The sequence below is a fragment of the Garra rufa genome, chromosome 9 (genome assembly GCF_049309525.1).
Source record: "Garra rufa chromosome 9, GarRuf1.0, whole genome shotgun sequence".
Lineage (NCBI taxonomy): Eukaryota > Metazoa > Chordata > Actinopteri > Cypriniformes > Cyprinidae > Garra > Garra rufa.
Window position 1 is genome coordinate 12,154,539 of NC_133369.1, and position 24,276 is coordinate 12,178,814.

General features: G+C 33.7%; 2 protein-coding genes across 5 annotated transcripts; one reads left to right on the forward strand and one right to left on the reverse strand.

Annotated features, from left to right (window-relative positions):
- Nucleotides 1-939: 939 nt before the first annotated feature.
- Nucleotides 940-5,177, forward strand: zp3d.2 (zona pellucida glycoprotein 3d tandem duplicate 2). The gene is made up of 8 exons (XM_073846716.1): nt 940-1,467; nt 2,619-2,734; nt 2,820-2,923; nt 3,001-3,175; nt 4,241-4,352; nt 4,516-4,604; nt 4,686-4,759; nt 4,900-5,177. The coding sequence occupies exons 1-8, from the start codon at nt 940-942 to the stop codon at nt 5,139-5,141; spliced, it is 1,440 nt and encodes a 479-aa protein (XP_073702817.1). The 3' UTR covers nt 5,142-5,177.
- A 1,770-nt stretch (nt 5,178-6,947) lies between these two features.
- On the reverse strand, nt 6,948-23,955 carry fli1rs (Fli-1 proto-oncogene, ETS transcription factor-related sequence). Of its 4 annotated transcripts, none has more exons than XM_073846994.1 (10): nt 23,794-23,955; nt 16,850-17,055; nt 14,547-14,716; nt 11,797-12,000; nt 11,534-11,605; nt 9,883-9,951; nt 9,728-9,784; nt 9,590-9,637; nt 7,979-8,062; nt 6,948-7,837 (listed from the first exon to the last, which is right to left on the reverse strand). In XM_073846994.1, exons 1-10 carry the CDS (start codon nt 23,809-23,811, stop codon nt 7,314-7,316), a joined length of 1,452 nt encoding a protein of 483 aa, XP_073703095.1. In that variant the 5' UTR covers nt 23,812-23,955; the 3' UTR covers nt 6,948-7,313. The 4 variants fall into 4 exon arrangements, with proteins under 4 accessions (XP_073703095.1, XP_073703094.1, XP_073703098.1 ...); XM_073846993.1 differs by lacking the exon at nt 23,794-23,955 and adding an exon at nt 23,291-23,703; XM_073846997.1 differs by lacking the exon at nt 7,979-8,062.
- Between the last annotated feature and the right edge of the window lie 321 nt (nt 23,956-24,276).

Here is a 24,276-nt window from a genome sequence, read left to right on the forward strand (position 1 = left end):
GGCTCATTTTCCAACTCCCCCCGAGTTAATAAGTTGAGTTTTACGGTTTTGAAATCCATTCAGCCGTTCTCCTGTTCTGGCGATATCACTTTTAGCATAGCTTAGCATAGATCATTGAATCCTATTAGACCAATAGCATCGCGTTAAAAAATGACCAATGAGTTTCGATATTTGTCCTATTTAAAACTTGACTCTTCTGTAGTTATATCGTGTACTAAAACCGGCAATTGTAAAGCTGCAATTTTCTAGGCCAATAAGATTATGAAGTACTCTTCCATTCCAGTGTAATAGTCAAGGAAGTAATAATCACGCAGCGCCCAAAATTAATTCCCAGCTAGGTTAACATTTCAACATGTGCTGCGTGATATTACTGCGTCTGCTTCGGCCATTTCACGGCAGCAAACTTCCTTGACTATTACACCGGAATGGAAGTGTTCCTAATCTTATAGGCCTAGAAAATCGCAGCTTTACATTTTTTGCCGGTATTAGTACACGTTATAACTACAGAAGAGTCAAGTTTTCAATAGGACAAATATCAAAACTCGTTGGTCATTTTTGAACGCGATGCTATTGGTCTAATAGGATTCAATGATCTATGCTAAGCTATGCTAAAAGTTATATCACCAGAACAGGAGAACGGCTGAATGGATTTCAAAACGGTAAAACTCAGCTTATTAACTCGGAGGGAGTTGGAGAATGAGCCCATTTCCAAAAAAAAGTGGAGTGTTCCTTTAAAAAAAAAATTGCTACTGATTTTTCTTTCACATTACACGCGATGACGTGACATGCGCTGAATCAGTTTGGAGACCTGCTCGAAAGAACCGATTCTTCGAAATGAATCGTTCTTTTATCGCTTGTGTTTGAAACAGGCGACAGGTGCATTAATTACCCATCTTAGCTGTGTGAAATGTCAACACTGTTTGAGTGGCATAGGGATTGATGTTGTTTAGCGATATGAAGCTTTATTTCGAAGTATTATTTACTTTACTGGTCTTTTTCCCGACATATGTGTACGCCTTCCGAGCTACGCCAAAGCAAGCGAGCAATTCAACCTCAGAACTGTACATAAGATTTGGAGAAGACTTCGATGAGTCTGCTGTCAGGAGTCTCGGCTCGTCGTATTTACAACTTCCCATTTTCCAGCATTCTAGAACCCCCCTTTTGGACAAAGAGCAGTTCTCTCCGATGCTTGGATCAGGCCGTGAACAACTGCCCGAAGAGACGAAAAAGGTCTTTATCCCGCGGTCCACAGTAAAGATACCTAAGGGCTCCCGCCGCCGCGGTCGATCACACGGAGTAAACGTCGTTTGTCAAATGAAGAAAATGATCGTTAAAGTTCACAAACAACTTTTAGGCACCGATGGCCTTCATTCTGAGTTAAAACTGGGAATGTGTGACATCAGTAGGACTACAAAACACTACCATGTGTTTATTTACGACATGGACCAGTGTGGTAGTCAGAGAAAGGTGTGCTTAGCTAATATATATTTTTTCTTTAGTTTTCTCTTGTTGTCCCTCGTAACTGGAAGGATAAGAAAGTGCAGTAAGCTGTAATGAAATTTTATTATAACAAATATAAATCTGCAATATTAAGCAGCATAACGTTAAAAAAATCATATGGATACTCAGCCAGAATGTAGATTTAGCTAATTTATATTATCTATTACTTTTTAATTAGTATAATTTCAAACAATACGTTCTCAACAAGGTTTTGCAAACATTATGTATCCTTATGTGTTACATTTATGTGATCCAAAGTACAGTAAAACGGTAACATTTTGAAATATTTACTATCTAAAATTACTATTTTTTTAATTGAATATATTTTAAAATGTTTTTTTTTTTTTTTATACCTGTGATTTTAAAGCTGATTTTTTTTACTCCAGTCACATGACCTTCAGAAATCATTCTAATATTCTGATTTGCTGCTTATATATTAAAAATATTTATTATTATGTTGAAAACAGCTGAGTAGAATTTTTTTTTCAGGTTTCTTTGATGAATAGAAAGTTCAGAAGAACAGCATTGTTATGAAATGGAAATCTTTTGTAACATTATAAATGTTAGCATCACTTTTGATCCATTTTGCTGCATCCCTGCCCAAAAAAAGGAAAAATATATATATATTGACTCCAAGCTTTTGAATGGTATAGTGTGTAATGTTGCAAAAGCTTTTTATTTCAGATAAATGTTGTTCTTTGGATCTATTCATCAAAGAATCCTGAAAAAAAATTCACTCTTTTAAATATTGATAATAATAACAAAAACAGCAAATCAGCATATTAGATTGATTTCTGAAGGATCACTGAAGACTGGAGTAATGATGCTGAAAATGTAGCTTTGATCACAGGAAATTTTACTGTTTTTGCTGTACTTTGGATCAAATAAATGCGGGCTTGGTGAACAAGAGATTTTAAAAATCTAACTGTTCAAAAACTTTTGACTGGTAGTGTATATACTTTACAAAAACATTATGGTCTGGAAAAGAAAATGTCTAAAAAATATGGAAAGCAGTCTTGTGGCAGGGTGAAGAATTCAAAATTACATTTGCTCAGCTCAGCCCAGGGCTTCACTTGATGAACTTCGCTGTGAACTTCTCTTTGTCTTTTTGAATGCAGTTAATAAACAATAGAGTAACATATTTGAACACACTGCACTACTCTCCAGTGACGGACCCGGGGCCAATCCGCCGTGCCATGCCTTTCACGCTCCCTGTTGAGTGTCACTTCAACAGGTAAATCATTTGCCTATATTTATTTTGTGTGCCTGTTAATCACTAATTTACTTTAACAATCTAACACCTATTTTTTTCTTCCCAGATATCATTACTCGTACAAAATTGGTTACATACCACAAGTCCGATATCAGAACCACTTCAAACCCCTGAGAACGGTGGATAGTGTCGTTCTCACTCCCCGTGACGGTAAACAGGCTTTGACTAAAGAAATTAGTACTCCATTGTATTTTCTGTCGATGAATCATCACCATCCTGTCTTTTAGAGCTGTGGAGAAGGTTATCGCCCACCAAAGAGTATACCATTGGTCATCCCATGTACTTTCAGGCAGACGGACCCCCTCTTGCTGAGGACGAGAGGCTGTTTGTGGATTCCTGCTATGTGACAATCAGCAGTTCTCATTTGTCCATGCCACGATTTACAGTCATTGAAAACCACGGGTAACACTTTGTACATTTAGCCTTTATTGTGCCTACTGTATCAAGCTGTTTAACAAGTAAAAGGCATTGTAGTAAACAACCAGATTTTTAATGTTAAAAAAGTCCCTATTTGGTCCAAAAGCAGTATTTTGCAATGTTTTTACTTTTTAAAATAACTGCAAGCTTTAAAGTCACAGGACTAAATTACATTTTTAAATATGTTCAAATAGAAAAGTTATTTTAAATGGTAAACTGATTTGCTGTACATTGAATCAAATAAATGCAGGCTAAAACATTATCATTAACATTTAGCATTATAAAGATAAAAACATTATCTTTGTCCAAACCTTACTGTCCAAAAACTGGTAGTGTAAAATTGTAGAAATGTCCAGCTTTGTGTTGTGGTACATGCATTTACGATTTTGCAGCAAACAGAAACAAGAATATTCTTTATTTTTTACATTTAAAGATTAACATGTACTGGGCTGAAGAAACTTAGATTTAGTTCATTTTCAATACTTAATTTTCATCAGAATCATGATAAAATGTGAATATCAATTATGATACACCAGACTTTTGAGGAATGTTTATTTTTTACATCTTAATCATCTTACTAGGACTTGTTATTAGAGATATTGAATGGTAACTGATCTTTATATGTATTTTATGCAAGTACACTTAAAAATAAAGGTGCTTCATGATGCAATAGATAGAAGAACCTTTTTATTTAAATGTTTCCATAAAGAACCTTTAACATCTGAAGAACCTTTCTGTTTTACAAAAGGTTCTTTGTGGCTTATGAAAAGGTAAGAAAGAGATGGTTCTTTAATGAACCTTTGACTGAATGGTTCTTCTATGGCATCACTGTGAAGAACCTTTTTTTAAGCAGCTTTATTTTTATGAGTGCAGTGTGCTATAATGCTGCATATTTTCATACATTATACTATATGAGCTATAAAAACCTGGTGTAACAAATGATGGTGCTCATCAAAAAACACATGAAAACTAAATCTTCTCCATTAGAAAAAATACTTTTCTAACTATTATTTCATGTCAGGCGTTACATGTATGCTCTCTTTATTTCAGGTGCATGACTGATAGCAAGAGCAGTAGATGGTCCAGATTCATCCAAAGTGGGCAAAGAAATGTTGTGCGGTTCTCCTTGGATGCATTTCTGTTTCATGGGATATTGGGAGAGGTGAAATAAGCAGCCAAAATGGCATGCTGATATCATACAATTTCAGGAAAATGTTGCATGCTTTGCTTTTACCAATGAAAGGGTCAGGCTCATGATTTTTGATAACATTTTGTCTTATCAGTTGACTCCATTTATTGAGGTTGCCTGTTCATTTTATTTTTAGCATCTTTACATGCATTGTGAAATATCTGTCGGAAGTTCAGATCCAACAGCAAGTGCAAAGTCATGCACTTACAACCAGTCAACAAAACGGTATATTGGTATATTTTGGTTGTACTGTGATGAGTGTTATTCTCAAAGCTGAATTGGTAGTAATTTGGATCATTTCTTCAGATGGGAAGAGTTATATGGTTCAAATGCTGTGTGCATCTGCTGCGACTCCACATGTGTGTCTTCAGACCTTACTGGTGAGAAATGTCAAGTGATTTTAGGACAATTTAGGATTGCTTGTTGTTGGAAATATAAATCTTTTCATAGCACTGCATTGAGAGTAAATGCAAATGACTTTAGAATCTCAAGCTCTTTTGTTTTATGAATCCATTTACAGTGTCTAGTAAGGTCATCACCAGTGAGCCCTGGATCATGGAGTCTGATTTAGAAATGGTCGAGGAAGAGCAAACAACTCCATTCATGACAGAGGAGGTGGGAACAGGCTATGTTGAAGTAATAACCACACCGACAGCTGAGATCGGACCACGTCATTTTGTGCCAGACATAGCTGTGGTGGAGGAAGTCGACAAATATGTGGAGCCGCGCAGAATATTTGAGGAGGTATTTGGATTGGACTAAACGAACCGAACTTAATAAAAACATTTTCACAGTTTACTTGCACTTTATTTGTTAATAAATACCTGACACATACTTTTGAAATGTGCACGCTTTTCCTCTACTTTCACAGGGTATCTGGAGAATTTTTAAGATCAAATTTAAAGAATTTTTATTTTGGAGTGAGCTAAGGTTTAAGACCTTTTTAAGACCTTTTTTTAATGTCTATGGTAACATTAAACTGTAAAATGATTGTAAAAAGCATGATTTACAATTCAGATACAGGTTTTCACAAAAACAAAATTTTCTAGAATGATGAACTTCACTTTTAAGTTTTAAAACCATTTTTAAGAAAAGTATCAATTATATTAATTTAAGCAATTATTGTTAAGCAATTATATTAAATTAATGAAATAACAGTTTTATAAATGAACACAAATTTATTTTTCTGTCTTCATTGTTTAGAATTTATAGTGCATTTTCCTCTTGTTGATCCAACAGTTCACATTTACAAATATTTGCAGAATAAAAACAAAATTAAAGACTTTTTTTTTTTACAGACCCACTGAAAACCTGTTTCTGCTTTTTATAGATTTTGATAGCATATCACTAAAATATGATGCGAGACAGTTGTGCCTTGGGAATTGCAAAATGGTGAGGATAAGTACATGCTGAACATGTTACACAAACTAACAAAGGTTCTTAGTAGTTTAAAAGGTTGATTAGATTATAAAAATGTTCTTAACAGTTGGGCACAAATGATTTAAAAGGGCTATTCTTAGTAATGAATAAATAATGGGTAATGTCTCGTAAGAAAATAAAAAACATGGCAGTAATAAACAGGGCTGGGTAAAAAAAAAAAAAGATTTTCAATCGATTCTCATTTTTACAAAACTGTATAGATTCTTAAATCCCAAGAATCGATTAGTCTACACTGTTTTCAGTTAATGACTGAAATATTTTGCAATAAGCTTTGTTGCTTTTGATATTAAAGTCTCAGATTTCAAATTCTGTCCATTTTATTACAATATTTAAACCATAAACACTGTTTTGGTGCTGTTTAATGTGTGACAGATCACTGTAACATCTCTGTTCAAGAGAAGAGGCAGCGTAAACTGATCATCTCCTCTGCTTTAATACAAGTTTTAGCCGAAATAAATACGAATGCAAATCTGTTATGTTAAAAGAAACCATACAACTTACCAAAATCACTATCCTGTCTCATGTAATCACTCAATCAGTTTCTCAACCACGGAAAGACGTCAGTAGAACAGCTTGTAAACAATGTGACGTAACGTCACCTTTACCTCAGAAAAAAACATATTCTGTAACCATAAACGTATTAATCAGCAAGAAAAATTAACTCTATAGGAGCATTTTGCTAAATATGTGCACCATATTACATACTCATATTTGTTTGAATAAATCTGTAAAGTTTTTATGACGGCCTCCATTTAAATGTTAATATTTTAAAAAACACATTGGTGTAGAATATAATTATGAAATTAAAAGTTGAAGTTAGTGTTAACTTTAGTATTATAAAAAAGCTTCATTGAGTATAATTTAAGTGTTTTTATACAAATTTTACAATTAAAATTGTAACTTTCAATATTATAATGTAGTACCACCTGACTCTAATGTATATTTGACAGTATTAGTTAAGGTTTTTTTCTTCTTGAGAAAATTTTCCATGTACTGTATCTGATGTGTATCCAAAAAAAAACAAAAAACTATTGAATCTAAACTCAAGCTCTTGAAGCATGATTGAATCGAATCATGAAACCTGTGCCAAAACCCAGCCCTAGTAATAAAACTCACAGATGCATTAAGTGAGATACATGTTTTATTGGTTTGAAATATAATGTTATACTTAGGGCAGGGATGTTATTTGATTAAAAAGACTGTACAAAGCAAATTTGCTTACAAAGGAATATTACATTTTTGAATATGCATGCTTTTTGGGAATGTCAGAGAAGTCATAGCCCTATATGAAACATGCGAAACATATTTACAATTTAGCCCCCCAAAGACGTACAGCTTATGTATATATATACTGTACAAAAATGCCACAAGATGGAGAACTTGATGTTTGGAATTGCTACAAAGGTTTTTGCATTGGATAAGGATTCCTGGAAAGCTGCTGTTTATGTTATCTCGGTTCTCCTACGAAAGCCAGGGATTTACAGTTAGACCGTTTTAGTAATAAGTGTTCAAATGAGAGTGAGTGCTGGGATGTCGTGGCATGGGTGAGCTGGGATAGACCACTCCTGCTGCAGAGTTCCAGTAGGTGGTAGGAGGCGCAAAGAAGTTTCCAGTGGAAACGGGCATGGGGGTTGAATGAGTGGCCATGAAGTTCATTTTTGGCTGGTGGCTGTGGTAGCTTTGCACGTACGGCACTTCGGCCGTGTATTTGAGCACGCCCCCATCTGGAGGATGGTTTTGGTGGGCTTGGGAGATGCCCTGGAAATCGAATTTGTACGCATAGCGTTTGCCATGCACCTTGGTCATGATGTTCTTGTCATAGTAGTAGCGGAGGGCCCGGCTGAGCTTGTCATAGTTCATGTTAGGCTTGCTCTTTCGCTCCCCCCAGCGCTTGGCCACCTCGTCCGGGTCAGTCATCTTGAATTCACCGTTAGTGCCCTCCCATGTGATGATGGCGGCATTGTTGCTGTCAGACAGCAGCTCCAACAAGAACTGCCACAGCTGGATCTGACCAGAGCCTGTGTAGAAGAAAATAAAGAGTGTCAGAGATCTTTAGCAGAGGATGGAAGGGCCTTTTAGGGCAGGATGTTTTCTCCAAATGTGACCTTTTTAATGTATGTTGTACACAGAAACGGAATGTGGGTCGGTCAGACACCTACCCACAGTCCTGTCAGTGCTGGTGACGGGCAGGTTGTTAGAATTGTGTTTGGTCGGTCGGATCTTGGTGTGGAATGGTTTCGTTTCTGTGTAAAGAAGGTCGAGCAAACATCATACTAATAGTCAGACTAATCATGATGTGCTTGGTTTGGCAGATTATTTTTACAGGCCTTCAAACCTTAATATTTAAAAAAAATATAGAAACTGAAGTTTGGGGTCAGTAAGATTTTTTTTTTTCTTATGCTCACCAAGTTTGCATTTGTTTGATTAAAAATACCAGTCATTGCTCCAGTCTACAGTGTCACATGATGCCTCAGAAATTGACGCTTTGTGCTTAGTATGCTTTGGTGCTTATTATTATAGATATATATTGTGGAAACCATGAAATATTTGTTTTCAGGATTCTTTGATGAATAGAACGTTTTTACTTACACTTTTGGTCATTAATGTATGGAAGCCCGTTTATAAAAAATGAATGAAATCACATGAATAAAAAATAAAAAGTAATTGCGACTTTTTATCTCACAATTGACTTTTTTTTTTTAGTTTAAATCTCACAATTCTGATGTTTTTTTTTTTTTTTTAAGAATTGCATGACAAACTTGCAATTGTGATTTTCAGAATTGCAAGTTTATATCTGGCATTTGTGACTTTATAACATGCAATTGGGAGTTATCAAGTCTGAATTGTGGAATATAAACTATTGTGAGATATCAGTCTTTTTTTCCCTCAAAACTGGACTTTATATCTCACAATTCTAAGGTTGTAACAGGCAATTGTGAGTCTCAATTCTGAGAAAACAAGTCAGAATTGCAAGATACAAACAATTGTGAGGAAAAAAAGTCTGAATTGCGAGTTTCTATCTTGCATATCTGACTTTATTTCTCGCAATTGAAATTTTTTTCACACAATTCTGAGAAAAATGTTAGAATTGTGACTATCTCAGGTAACAGGCAATTGCAAGTTTATATCTCAATTTTGATAAGGAAAAAGTCTGAATTGCGAGTTTCAAACTAATAATTGCGATAAAGTCAGAATTGAAGTTTTTATATTGCAGTTCTGACTTCTTGCAAATGTGAGTTTATTTTACGCAATTCTGAGAAAAAATAGTCAGAATTGTGAGATACAAACTCACAATCATGAGAAAAGAGTCTGAATTGCGAGTTTTTATCTTGCAATAATTACTTTATTTCTCGCAATTGTTAGTTTATTTCACCCAGTTCACCCAGGCGACTGGACGTTTATATCTCACAATTCTGAGAAAAAGTTTAATTGCGAGATAAATGGTAGCAGTTATTTTTTATTCAGTGGTGGAAACAGGCTTCCATATTAATGTCTTTCCTGCATTAAAGTACTAATTTCTTAAAATAAAATAAAAAACTTACTGACCCCAAACTTTTTAATAATGTATGTTAATATATTTAATATGTTATTTAAAAAAAAAAAAAAAAGTATAATAAATATATAATTTTTTGTCTTGGCATGTTTAATTTGTCTAGATTATAATAACAACAACTATGTGCCCAGTCTGTGCATTCATACTCCAAAAAGGCCACATTTGTTGTTAATTTGACTATAATGCATAAACAGTTTTCTAAATAGTTAGTTCTTACCTGGATTTGAAAGACGGCTGCTGATGGGACCTAATGCTTGGTAGGGGTCTGCAAAAGATGAAAATGTACAATACCTGTTAGAAAGCAATTAAAGATGATTATATTTCATTGAATATTAAATTAAGTGCACTTGTCGACCTTGTTGAATTCTTGGTGGTGTCTCTGGAATTCTGTGCTGATGTTCGATTGGAGAACCTGTGATTTTAAAAAGGTGAGTTTTTTTTTTTAACAATTAAAATATATATACAATATAATTATCTAACATTATGATATTTTTGTGAACGCAGAGCAACCTTTTGGGACAGCTGGTAAGGTGTTTGAGGACCAACTGTTTCTTCTGCCGATCTCCTCGAAGTTGTTTTCTGTGCCGAGACAAAGTCAGATAGCAGCAGTTAACAAAAGGGAGATTTTACAGGAAAGGATGGCTTTAAAGAGTAAGGAGCAGGGCAGCCGCAGAAGGAAGGAAGCCCTGCATTAAAGATCCCTAAGGACAAACGTAAGAGCAGAACAAAGCCAGCAGAAAAACCATAAGAACGCCTGAAGATGGCACACAATTCCTCAGGGCGATTGTCCTTTTGTTCTAACCGATTCTCTTTGCCACAGAATAGTCAATTGTGTCCTAACCTGAGCTCTACACCCCTTACTTCCTGTCCTGATGCAGCTGTTTCCTGTCTGAAAGTGCAACGATTCAAAAAGCTTGCAACACTTGGGGCAAAATTCATTGAAGAAACAAACTGCAGTCTATATAGCATCTCTCTAGACTTCGTTATATCAGTACAATAACTCATTGGAGTGTGTTTGACTAAAAAATATTTCTTTTTTTTATTGGCTATATAATAGAAGATTTAAAGAGATAGTTCCTCCAAAAAATTAATTCTGTAATTTACTCAACCAGTACGAGTTTATTTCTTCTGTCAGAAGATATTTTGAAGAATGTTGGTAACCAAACAGTTGCTGGTAGCCATTGACTTCCATTGTATTTTTTTCCATACTACAGATTTTACTGGCTACCGGCAACTGTTTGGTTACCAACATTCTTCAAAATATCTTCTTTTTGGGTGAAGCTAAAATAACCATGTGACTTATCAAAGGACGGAAGCCAGATTATGATGCAATAGTTGTTGATTAAAATTAATAAGAAGAATATTACTAGGCACAAAATTGCTTATACTGTAGTTCACTGGACTAACTTTAGGATCATTACAGTTACTCTTATTTAGGTACAGTAATATAAAATGTGGTGTACATTTGGACTAATTCATGTCATCCAATCAGCATTTAACAGTTAAAACTACACTAGCAGTCAAAAGTTTTTGAACTGTAAGATTTTAAATGTTTTTTTTTAAATAGAAGTCTCTTTTTTTATTTATTTGATCCAAAGTACAGCAAAAACAGTAAAATTTACTATTTAAAATAATGTTTTCTATTTAAATATATTTTAAAATGTAAATTATTCCTGTGATTAAAGCTGAATTTTCAGCATCATTACTCCAGTCTTCAGTGTCACACAATCCTTCAAAGAAACCGAAAAGAAAAAAGCTTTTGTAACATTATACATCATAGATTTCTATATCAGACAAATGCTTTTCAACATATTAATAATAATAATAATAATAAATATTTTTGTGAGCAGCAAATCAGAATATTAGAATGATTTCTGAGAGATCATGTGACTGCAGAATTGATGCTATGAATTTAGCTTTAATCACAGGAATAAATTACATTTTAAAATATATTCAAATAGAAAACTGTTATTTTAAATGGTAAAAATATTTCAAAATTTTACTGTTTTTGCTGTACTCCGGATCAAATAAATGCAGGCTTGGTGAACAGAAGCAACTTCTTTAAAAAACATTAAAAATCTTACTGTTCAAAAACCTTTGACTGGTGGTGTATTTATAAAACTATATTTTATCTAGAAAATGGCATAAAAGTTTGACTTACCAGCTTTAACCTGTAGTCTAGGCTGTGGTTGTGTATTGGTTGGGGTTGCTGGGTAGGAAAATGTGGGGCTACCTGAGTAAACAATAGCAAAGAAAACAAGCTTTCTGAATTTGCTGTATATATAAATAGGCACAAACATTTCCACAATGCATTTAGAAGTCAATTTGATTAAAGTCGCTTTATGGTTTCTCCTTATGTTTTCTTGAGCAAATTAACAATTAGTAATGGATTATTCATATGGAATTACGGGCGAAGTTCCTTACTCTCCCGGAGGTAGTTTAGATGGGAGAGCAGGATGTCTGTATTGTATGCGGAAGTGAGACGCATCATGTCCTCTTTGGTCATTTTGCAGAGCGCTTTTCCATCCAGGGTGTGGAAGAGGGACACGTCCACCTCGGAGAGGCCGTATTCCTTTATTGCCCACTCGACCCACTGCCGCACGTGGTCTTGTGTCCATACTTCAGGGTCTAAAACAGGACAGAAGCAAGAATAAAATGAGGAACAAGTGCTTCAGCCGTGACTTATCAGAGTTCAAACACGAGGTAAAAAAAGTCAGTGCACCCTGTGTTACTGCTCTTACTCTCAGTGAGATAGTGCTGAGAGTCTTTGTTTGTGTGTATGTTTCAGTAAGGAGATACATACATATAAATATAAATAAACACATACATAATAAAAATGTAAAAATACAAAATACATGCTATATTTCAGATATAATTATGTAAACTGAAATGTTATATAGAATATATTTATTTTATAATTTTATTTTAAATGTGTTTTATATATTTTTTAATCATTGTCATTGTTTAGTGTGTGTATATATATATATATATATATATATATATATATATATATATACACACACTAAACAATGACAATGATTAAAAAATATATAAAATACATTAAAAAAAGAAAATAAAGAATAAAATAAAATATATAATATATATAATTTTTTTTAAATTCTTTATTTTCTTTTACATGTGTTTTTATTTATATCATTGTTTATTTGATATATATATATATATATATATATATATATATATAAATTCATTCATTGTCAATTGTCAGTTTATTTGAGATATATATATATATATATATATATATATATTAGTTTGAAAACATAATAAAATATAAAAAATTATATATATATATATATATATAGTATGAAAATGCATAATAAAATATTTAATTAATATTAAATATTTAAAAATACATTTACAAATTAATAATAAATTATATATTTTATCTTATGTATTTTATTTGAAATGAATTTTTTTTATATTTTGTGTTGTCATTCATTGTCATTGTTTATTATATATATATATATATATATATATATATATATATATATATATATATATATAATATAAACAATGACAATGAATGACAATAAATATAAAATAAAAATAGTATAGTATGGAAACGCATAACAAAATATACAGTAACATTTACGTTAAAAATACATATACAAATGAATAATAAATTATTTATATATGTAAATTTTAATTTTATATACAATATAATTAAATATTTTATTCCTAATTTTTTATGTAGTTTTATTTTACACTTTGTGTTGTCATTGATTGTCATTTTTATTTGATATTTGATAAAAAAAAAAAAAAAAAATATATATATATATATATATATATATATATATATATATATATTAGTAGGAAAACACATAATAATAAATTAACACATTTACATTAAATTTATAATATATATATATATATATATATATATATATATATATATATTTACATTTATATATAATATATAAAACAAATTAATAAAATGGTAGTATATTGTAAATTATGTGTATTTTATTTTAGATTTGTTTATTGAGGGCCTGTTAAAAAAGTCAAATTAATTTTTATTTTTCCCTGTATTTTGAAGTCACATCTCCTGCCACTGAGCTGAATGGGAATCCTAACAGATATCTTTCTCCAGATATTACAGACCTGTTAAAAGCCATCATACTCTCTTATCTGTCCTTGAAATATGACGCCATATCCGAGAATTATGAGCATTATAATTGTTTGGTCTGGGTGACTCATGAGGAGGCATCCCATACACTCACTGTCGCACAATGCATGGAGCGACTCCACCGCTCTCCCCTTTTAAAAATGTTACGACGACCTTCAAAACGCCTCACTGAAGATAACTCATAACTTCCTAATTGGTTCGTGAGCAAAGAGTGATTATCTCTGTAGGAATCTGTGCAATCATTCGTAGTTTAGTCTGCCGGGTTACTAGGATGTACCAGGAGGAAGCGCATTTCTTTCTTTTACAATGCCTGTATTGCAAACTAGCCTTTTTTTCCCACAAAACACAAGTTCCCAAGTGATGCAAGAGCCTGTGGCCACTGCATAATTACCACATATCTTTGTTTAGACATCTATACATCCTCTAGTTTTAGAAATTGGTCAACAGCAAACTAAATCTGTCCAGTGCTAAAATGTTTCCCTTTTTACAAAACGCATTACAGTCAACAGGTGTTATTTTAGTATTATCCATATACTATTATGTATTTACTATTTTGAATTAGCTTTTATTTTTGCATTAATTTGTAATGTTTTAGTCTTAGTTAACAAAAACAGTTGACCTGAAATCAAAACTTTGCTAAAATTATAAGTAATACAAAGTCCTTGTTTAAGAAGGTGCATGATATTTCAAAATGTTTTTTTTTTTCATCTGATGGCAAAGTTCAATTTTCATAAGCCGTTCACTGTCACATGATCCATCAGAAATTATTCTAATATGCTGATTTGGTGCTTAAGAAACTTTTTTTTTTTTTTTCAGAATTCTTTGATGAACAGAAAGAGGATAATTTAAAATATAAACCTTTTGTTACATTATAAATGTCTTGACTGTCACATTTTTTTAATCAAATGAATGCATCTATGCTAATTAAAATGTGTAATTTCTCATTGTATGTAGCGTATAACTCATTCTAAAAAATTAAAAAGGCAACAGTGAAGCCCTTGATCAATTTTATAGCTACTACAGATCTCACCCGCTGGTACAATAACTCTCTTCTCCTCTGTGGCGCTGCTGGGTGGGGTGGCAGTCTGCGGGCTGGTCCTTGGCTCTGGATAAGAGGCCTGGTAGGCCAATGGTCCCCCATCACTGTTACTCATGTGTCGGGTCCTTTTGGTCACACTGCAGTCCACTGGGGACTCACGGCTGTAAGAAGCAGAGAGCTCAAATGTTTCAGTTCTAAATGCTCACAGTTGTGACATTAAAGAAATTGTTTAACTCAAAAAATTCAGATGTCTGCTGGAAATGCATTTTGACAGGTTCGATCGGTGATGCTGAATGGCACTGGTTTCTGACATGTAATGCAAAATGGTGAGTTTAAATATAAAGTCTAAATCAGATGTCATTGATTTTACAATACTTTTCGCATATGATCTGTATGGACTCATTTATGGTGCTTTCTTGGTGCTTGATAGCCTATAACTGCTATAATTGTGAGGAAAAGAGCAGCTTGGACATTATGTTAAACTTTCTTCTTTTGTATTCCACAGATGAAAGAAAGCCATATGGATTTGGACATTACATGAAGGTGAGTAAATGATGCCAGTATTTTATCTTTATTTTATTTTTTTAAGTGTATTATTATTTTTATTATTTTATTTTATTTTTTATTTTTTTAAGAGAAAGAGCCCTTTGCACTTCTAATAACAAATAATAATTAAAAAAAGGGGTTTACGCAGTGATGCCTTAGAACCACCATTTTTGGTTCTCCAAAGAACCTTTTAGTGAGATATAATAGAATAATTTTATAATCTTACACTGAAAAACATAACTTGTAGGATTTACTTGATAAATTCATTTTCCACTAACACGTTTTAAGTACATTTTACTGCTACTGCTCTGTACTCGTTACCTGTTATTGTAGAGTAAAATCTACTTACTTAAGTTAAGTAAATGTAATAAAGAAAACAAGTAACTTTGGCTAGTAAAAGTTTGAGTAATCTTTACTTAGTCAAAGCTTACTTGGCAGTACTTTAATTTTACTTTGATCAGTGATTCTGAATGACACTGGCTGTCATGTATGACCTGTATGGACTCATTTATGGTGCTTTCTTGGTGCTTGACAGCCTATAGTCACTGCTATCATTGTGTGGAAAAGAGCAGCTTGGACATTGTGTTAAACTTTCTTCTTTTCTACAGAAAAAGCAAGCCAAATGGATTTGGAATGACATGAAGGTGAGTAAATGATGCCATAATTTTCTTTCCTTTTTTTTCTTAAAGTTTTTACTATTACTATTATTATTATTATTATTATTATTATTATTATTATTATTATTACATTTATTTTCATTTATTTTTTGAGGGAAAGAGCCTTACGCATTTAAGATTAAACTGTTGAAAGTTAAATCTACTTACCTAAGTTAAGTAAATTTAATAAAGAAAAGTTTATATAAGTAAGTAATTTTTACTTCGTTAAACCTTACTTAGCAATACTTTGATTTTACTCAAAATAGCACTGAAATCCTTAGAAACATCTAAGCAAATAATACGATAGATATTATGTAGACACCATATGTGACCCTGGACCACAAAACCAATCATAAGGGTCATTTTTAGAAATTGGGATTTATACATCACCTGAAAGTCAAATAAATGCGCTTTCCACTGATTTATGGTTTGTTAGGACAATATTTGGCCGAGATACAACTATTTGAAAATCTGGAATCTGAGGGTGCAAAAAAATCTGAATATTGAGAAGATCGCCTTTAAAGTTGTCCAGATAAAGTTCTTAGTTTTGATATATTTATAGTAGGAAATTTACTTAATATCTTCATGGAACATGATCTTTACTTAACATCCTAATGATTTTTGGCATTAAAAAAAATCAATCATTTTGACCCATATAATCTAATTTTGGCTGTTGTGGTTCAGGGTCACATTTACGTAATGCGGCACTCAATCACAGAATAATTGTTTGTCCTTTTTTCAGTATACACTCTCAAAAATAAAGGTTCCAAAAGGGTGTTTTTGCAGTGAATGCCATAAAAGGACCATTTCGGTTCCACAAAGAACCTTTCAGTGAACTGTTGCTAAAAAACATTTTGAAAAACATTTTCAAAAATCGAAAGAACCTTTTCTCCATTTGAAAGGTTCCGTGGATGGTCAAGGTTCTTCATAGAACCATTGATGCCAATAAAGAACCTTTATTTTTTAGGAGTGTAAAGAACCTTTTGTGCTTTGGAAAGTTTCTTTATGAAATCATAAATGCAAGAACCTTTATTTTTAAGAGTGTATAAATGGAGACATCAGATCCTCTGATGTCAGTGTCTGTAGCCCCACCTGGTTCCATTGATGTGCTCTGCTCTCTTTGCAGGGTTCTGTGTGGCTGATCCACTCCAGTCTGGCTCAGTCGGTTCTATGCTCTCTTCAGAACCCTGTCTGAACACTGTAGGCGAGGTGATCTCTCCCTTCATGTGCATGGCCTGGGGACCACTGAAGGGTGACTCGAATATGGACTGGTTTTCACTCACCACCGATAGAGCTTCCTGTGAAGTACAAACACACACTGGTTATGCGAACGAAAACACTTAAAGTCCTTGATTTGGGTGAACAACAAATCATAGCATAACAATAGAAACAGCAGTCAATCATTTAGTCAGTAATTCAGGAACGGGGATGTTACGGGTTTCCGCCGCTGTCGCTACACTTTGACTTTCTAATCAGTCACTGATGTCGTAAGAATTGATTTGGAGCATGAACTTAAGGATAGAAAAAAACTAGTGAGGAGCTACACTCTCATCTGTTGTTCCAGAAAGAATCTTCAACATCCAATGGAATCTTTCCGTTTTACAAAAGGTTCTTTAGATTTTTAAAATAACAAAAAATAGTTCTTTTTAGAACCTTTCACTTAAAGATTCTTTGTGGAACCAAAAATGATGAAACCTCTTAATGTTCAGCTATATGGGATATTCATTTTGAAACTGAAAAATAACAGTTTATCGGAATAGTTCAGGGGCGTTTTTTCAACTTCCAGGTAGATATGACTGGGCACAAGAGTCAGATTAGAAATTGAGACATCGTCTATGCCTTTTCTTCCTGTGTTTAATGTTGGTATAGTCTGCTCTCGAGTGTTCTGCTCTAGGTGTGTCCGCTTGAAACTTCAAAAAGACGTTTTAAACATTCAAATGTATGTAAGTGTTTGTACGTGAATAAATGTTTGTGTTATAGCTGAATTCAGGGAGCTTGTTTAGAGGGCCTTAGTATTGTCTTTAGAGCTAAAATACGTCAGCACTGAGCTTTTTCGGTGGCTCACAGGAAATCTGGCCCCCATGTGCAGTGAAACCTTTTGGCATGGGGCATGAGATAGGAAACAGAGGAGTGGTAGAAATGTGGGTCATTTAAAGCTGAAAAACAAATTTGTTCTGAATGCTGTTGAAGTTGAGGGTCACCAAAGGGAGGAGGCAGCATTGTAGGGTGCAATCACCTGACCTGAAGTGTTGCGAGTTTGTTACGAGAAACTGTTTCGCCCTTCAGTTTAAGTGCCTGGCATCGTTTACCTATACAATTGCTTTTTGATGAGATAAAAATGTTCCAGTGATTTGTATATCATGCGTATTTCAGATCAAGACTGCTAGGGAAGAATGTTCACTTATCCCCCAAACAAACACCAACTATGTTGGGTTTTGGTGTCAATTCAGAATTGAGAAGGCCTGAATTCGAATTAAAGTAGCAAAATGGGAAATTGAATGCAAGGAAGTAGAATTACAATGAATTGAATTTCAAAGGAATTCATGTGACTAGTTTTTAACTAGAAAAGCAAAGTCAAGACAGACTTTCTGAGACTACACTACCAGTCAAAAGTTTTTGAACAGTAAGATTTTTAATGTATTTTAAAGAATTATCTTCTGCTTACCAAGCCATAAGCAGTAATATTGTGAAATGTTTTTACTATTTATTTATTTTCCTGTGAACAAAGATACATTTTCAGCATCATTACTCCAGTCTTCAGTGTCACATGATCCTTCAGAATTTTTTTTTAATTATTATCAATATTTTAAATAGTTGGGTACATTCTTTTTCAGGATTCTTTAATGAATAGGAAGACCCAAAGATCAGCATTTGTCTATTTATTTAAAAATTCTACTCCACTGTTTTCAACATAATAATATTTTTTTTTTTAATTTGAGCAGCAAATCAGAATATTAACATGATTTCTGAAGGATCATGCGACTGGAGTAATGATGCTAAAAGTTCAGCTTCAAAATCACAGAAATAAATTAAATTTTAAAATGTATTCAAATAGAAAATGGTTATTTTAAATAGTAAAAATATTTCAAAATTTTACAGTTTTTGCTGTAATTTGGATCAAATAAATGCAGGCCTGGTGCGCAGAAGAGACTACCTTAAAAAACATTTGAAGTATTGCTGTTCAAAAACTTTTGACTAGTTGCGTCTGCTTTGAAAGCTGGAAAGTTTAAAAAAGCTTTGAAGGTTTATAGATGGATAGATTTATAGATAGAAGGTTTATAGCTATAGCTGTGATCCAACTGAATATGAAAAGTCCTGCTCTAGTAGAGAAGTGAAAGCAAGCTCAAAACAAAGCCAAGCTGACAACCATTTTCACCGCCTAGTCTGTGTGCATTTGCAAGCATATACAGTAACAAAGTGCAATCCTCAGCCTTAACTTATGGCACAGATGATCATGCTGTAAGAAAACATGCACTAAGACTGCATTGCATCACTTAAGGTAGACTTAAACCTGCTAACTTGGATCAGTATACAAAAAGCAGACTGGAACAAATGTTCCATAAATTCCATAAATTCATGTTCCAAAAAAAGTTGGATACATCTATACTGTTCAACTGCAGCTAGTGAAACAGCAGGTATTTCATTGTGCAGTTAAAATTATTCTGCACCTATGCACCTTTTAAACCACAACCACACACACATAGTACTGCTCTCTCTCTGCTCCAAAGTGATGAACATAAACATACTCTACCCTGGCCACTAATGCCACAACTGACTTCCTGTTCGATGAGTTTCATATCGCTCTGTGTTGCTGAGAAACCAAACGCTATATTTTAGCAAACACAATCTGCATGCTGTGTGCAAAATGTCAGAGTCAAGGTCAGTGAGATTAATGTGCACCTCACATCAAAAAGAACACGCAGGGATGCACATAAACACATGCAGTCATGCTATTGTTGTGCCGTCCTCGGCGCCGCTGGGTGCCTGTGACATGCGTGCAGTGTTTTCAAGTCAGTTGCAACAGACCTCCATTTGGTCTTGTGAAAGAAATTCTCATTTTGTCACAACAGAACTTGCGGTAGAGCAACCCTGGCCTGAAACAAGCTCAGTGCTTTTAGGTTTTGGAGGTTTTGCACAAAAAAACTAATCATGCACTTGATCACCCTCAAAGGGCGGAGCTCACTGCAAACAGATTCTGTGATCTTCTAAACAGATTTACTAGATTACCTCTATTAAATCTATAAATATTAGACTTGTGTTTTAAGGGTGTATATGGTTGAATCTGATGCTAGTACAGGAAGTACTGAAGAGCACTGTGGTCGAGCTTTGGTAATGAAATCAGGTTATGAAATGTCCCTTTGCTTATTATCATAATGGGACATTGGCTAACATGGGACATCTAAAGTCTGATGTGTGTATTTCTGTCTCTATCACAAGCAAAACTGTTGTATTTGACCGATTTTGATACTATTTGAGACTGTTACTGCACAAACACATGACATGTTTTCTAACAAGGTCTTTCTGCTCACCAAGCACTTTGTGTTTACTACTTAAAATAACTGTTTTCTATTTAAATATATTTGAAAATGTGATTTACTCCTGTAATTTCAAAGCCAGACTTCCAGTCACATGATCCTTTAGAATTCCTTCTAATATTTTGATGTGCTGCTTGAAATAAGCAGTAGAACTTTTTTCTGGTTTCACTGATTTATCTGAAATAGAAATCTTTTGTAGCATCATAATGTCTTTATCATAACTTTTGATCCATGTAAAGCCTCCTTGCTAAATAAAAGTATTTTACAAAAACTTTTATTTCAGATAAATGCTGATCTTTGGATCTTTCTATTCATCAAAGAATCCTGAAAAAATGTACTCAACTGCTTTAAATATTGATGATGATAATGATGATAATATGATGATGAAAATGATTCTTGAACAGCAAATCTGCATATTACAATGATTTCTGAATGATCGTGTGTCACTGAAGTAATGATACTAAAAATTCAGCTTTGAAATCACAGGAATAAATTGCATTTTAAAATATATTCAGATAGAAAACAGTTATTTTAAATAGTAAAAATATTTCAAAATATTTTATCAAAATAAGATTTTTGGATCAAATAAATGCAGGCTTGCATTTATTATGCATAAATGTATGTAATAAAATGTTTCACTTGGGCCAGGTAAAGCCAAATAACTAAATGGAAAAAATAACTAACTAATGCATATTATTAGGGAAAGACCGGCTTATTATTATTGTGCATTTAGCACAAAATTATTATTAATAAATAAAAAGCAGAAAGATATTTGAAATATCATAACACATATGGAAACTATTTATATTTTTGATTTTTTTTTTAAATAAAATTTGCCATCTGTCTGACAACTTATGAAAAGTGTTTATGTAAAATGAAAAATAATTCATAGAGGTGCACCCATTTGTAGTACTCCTCCTATATAATCGAAATGACAACGAAAATTAATTAAATCAATAAATGTAGTACATTAATTATGAATAAAATAGCGTTAGTTTTAAATCCACCATTTCTCATTTACCAGTATGCAAACCAACCCCACAATCTGGGGATGGTAGACACAACTTTAGTCATGAACGAAATTTCGAAAATATTTTTGCATTTGTTATTTTTTGCGGTGTCTGTTTTTAACCCAAGAGGTTTCATGTGCTTGAGTGATTCTGTTTGTTTGGCCAGATATATTCAAGAAAGAATAAAAAATGTGCAACCAACCCCGGTTTCACCGATCACTGGGATAATATTCAGAATGCGTATTGTTTGTAGCTTATTGACTGATTAAACTGCAGTCAAAATACAGCTTTGATAGGTCTACTGAACCGCAGGGACTGTCACGACTAAAGGGAATAAATCGTTTTATTTCGTTAGGTCGTTTAATTACTCATGTTGCTACATTATTCGTTGAGAATTTGTTAGTTTAGTAAAACTAAATTACAAGTAATAATAATAATAAAGTGTATATAAATTAACTATAGCCTAAGTAAAAGAATAAATATTAGCATTCTAATATAAATGGTAATAACACCAGTACTAATAAAACCAATGACTACATTTTTATATCTATAATTAGGCTGTAATTTCTAATAGTAATGTTAATTTCAAAAACATATGTAGGAGCTTTAACGCACCAGAATTCGCTCATGAATCATAGCTCATTCGAGCTAGAACTTTCACAGTTATGATGTTAGTCATGTTCAGTTTTGCGAGAGTGAAAGAAAGCAGAAGTTGACGTTAAGGCATGCTGATTTTGCAAAGAGACACGCAGCTGCGCTCTGAGCTGCAAAACACTTTGTGGTTTTCACAAGTTTTAATCAGCAACATCTTGCAAGTGGAGATGGGGGCGCTTCTCTGAGGAGAAGAACCTGAATTAACGGGACGCCGCAGCGCATGGGGACGCAGCACGTTCGAAATTCGCTTCGCTTTATTGTCCGGCTAATTGAATTGAAATGTAGAACAATGCATTGGCATCGCACATCTATCGAATCAATTCTGTTTTGTCAGTCTTTGTTGCCTCTTTTTTCGAAAAGGGACTACGGAAGTGTGTGCGGAAAGTCTGAGGTTTGAGACAGGAAGCCTGCTCAGCTCTGATAACGACACCTGACAAGCGCCCAGCTCTTTGCTATAAATTATTCCTTACAGAACTAAATCAGGCATGGAATAGCTACAAACAAGAAACACAGGAATGCACAGGCTACCCATCTGCTTTAGTATACAAAGGGGATGTATAAAGCATTGCGTAAAGTCGAAAAGATGAATCAACACTTTTTTTTTGCAGAATTAACAATAAAAACTGCTCTAGTGCGTCACATTAAAGTTGCTCCTCAAATAGTAATAAAAAAAATAACAAAGTGAGAAATATTTGCGATATATTATTATTACTCGATAAACAGCGCTTGTAAGCGCCATTTTCACACTTGTTTGAAGACCAAGTCAATTTATAACGAATATAGAAGCTATATTTGGATACAGAATAAAATATTGATGTAAATAATGCAAATACAAGACAACGACTAGCAAATAGTAACCAACTGATAACAGTATTTAATTATACTACTACTACTACTAGTATTTTTAGCAATGTTAGCGTCATTTTATGATTAGCCGCTTTGTTTGCTTTGTTTTTTTTAATGATGTACAGTTTAAGATTCTTACATTAAACAAGGTTCTAGAATAATAGCCTACTAATTAGCTTCAACACAATCTTCAACATAATCCACATTATGCAGCTTTAATGAAAAGTTTTCAGCGCGGATAAAACACTTAGCCACGGAATGTAGCCGATTAATAATAACATTAACGGTTGCTTGCCACCATTTTCTGCCATGACATGTTAACATACAAATTAAAGTAAAGAAATTCAGCTTATGCCGTTTATCACAGTTATTATACGTTAAGGCTAGTTCTTGCAAAATGACAGGTCAGTTTTAAAGAGTCGAAAGCATAAAAATTAATAATACCAGACGCATTTCGTTTCGTGATTTTTAAAGTCTCCACAGTGTACCTTGTTGTTGGCGCCATAAAGCCACCTGCCTCGAGAGCGCCCCGCCATAATTGTGCCATATGTGAAATTCGGTAGATATTGTTTTCCAGTTTGTATTTGCTTGAGTTTTCGTCATTCTTAAGATGGTAAGTAAAAAACAGGTTAGCGACATGTACTTAACTGCCTTGGATAGCTCAACAAGTATGCCATTTTGCATCCTAGAACGTAACTGTTAAAAAATTAAAACAAATGGAAAAACAAATTTGTGCATGCCCTCTCTCGCGCGCTGTGGACACCATTTCGTTTTTTATCTGAGTCTAAATGTTGTAGCGGTTTCTTGTGTTATTAAAGAGCCGACATTCAACCACGAACGGGAAGGAAGAGGAAATTTTGTACAAGAAGGAAAGAGTGGGGACCTGCATCACCGCCTTGCCTCTCTCACCAGTAGTCGCACTAACCGTGTGGGTGGTTGCGCACTCGCTACTCATTTTCAGAACAGACAATAAACCAGATCAAACGCCTACCTTAATAGTACAGTCCATTGCAGTTTTCGGTGGAGTTCATGAAGAAAATACTTTAGTAAACTTAAGCTATGTAAACCTGGGCACTTTGATAACCCAGCTGAAACGCATCGACTTGTGTGCACAGGCGCATTTAGTCATCGGCGCAAACCATACTATTTTCGCTTAGACCATAACCGGATGGCAACGTTTTTTTTCTTTTCGAGCTCTCCTTTCTAAAATTGGGAAGTGAAGTCACACAAAAGCATCTAGCTCTGTTCCTTATTGGTGAACTCTTATTGCACTAACTCTTCAGAATATCTGTTCAACCAAAACCTCCTGTTTAAAATTCACTGGTTATAATAACGTTTTGCAATCACTTGCAAAGTAATTTATTCAGAACTGACCTCTTTACAATTAAAAACGGTAGTGAACAATTTTACACACAATCTTCATTTGCATCGAAAATAGGTTTAAACAAAGATCTGGATCCTTGATTTGTTATAT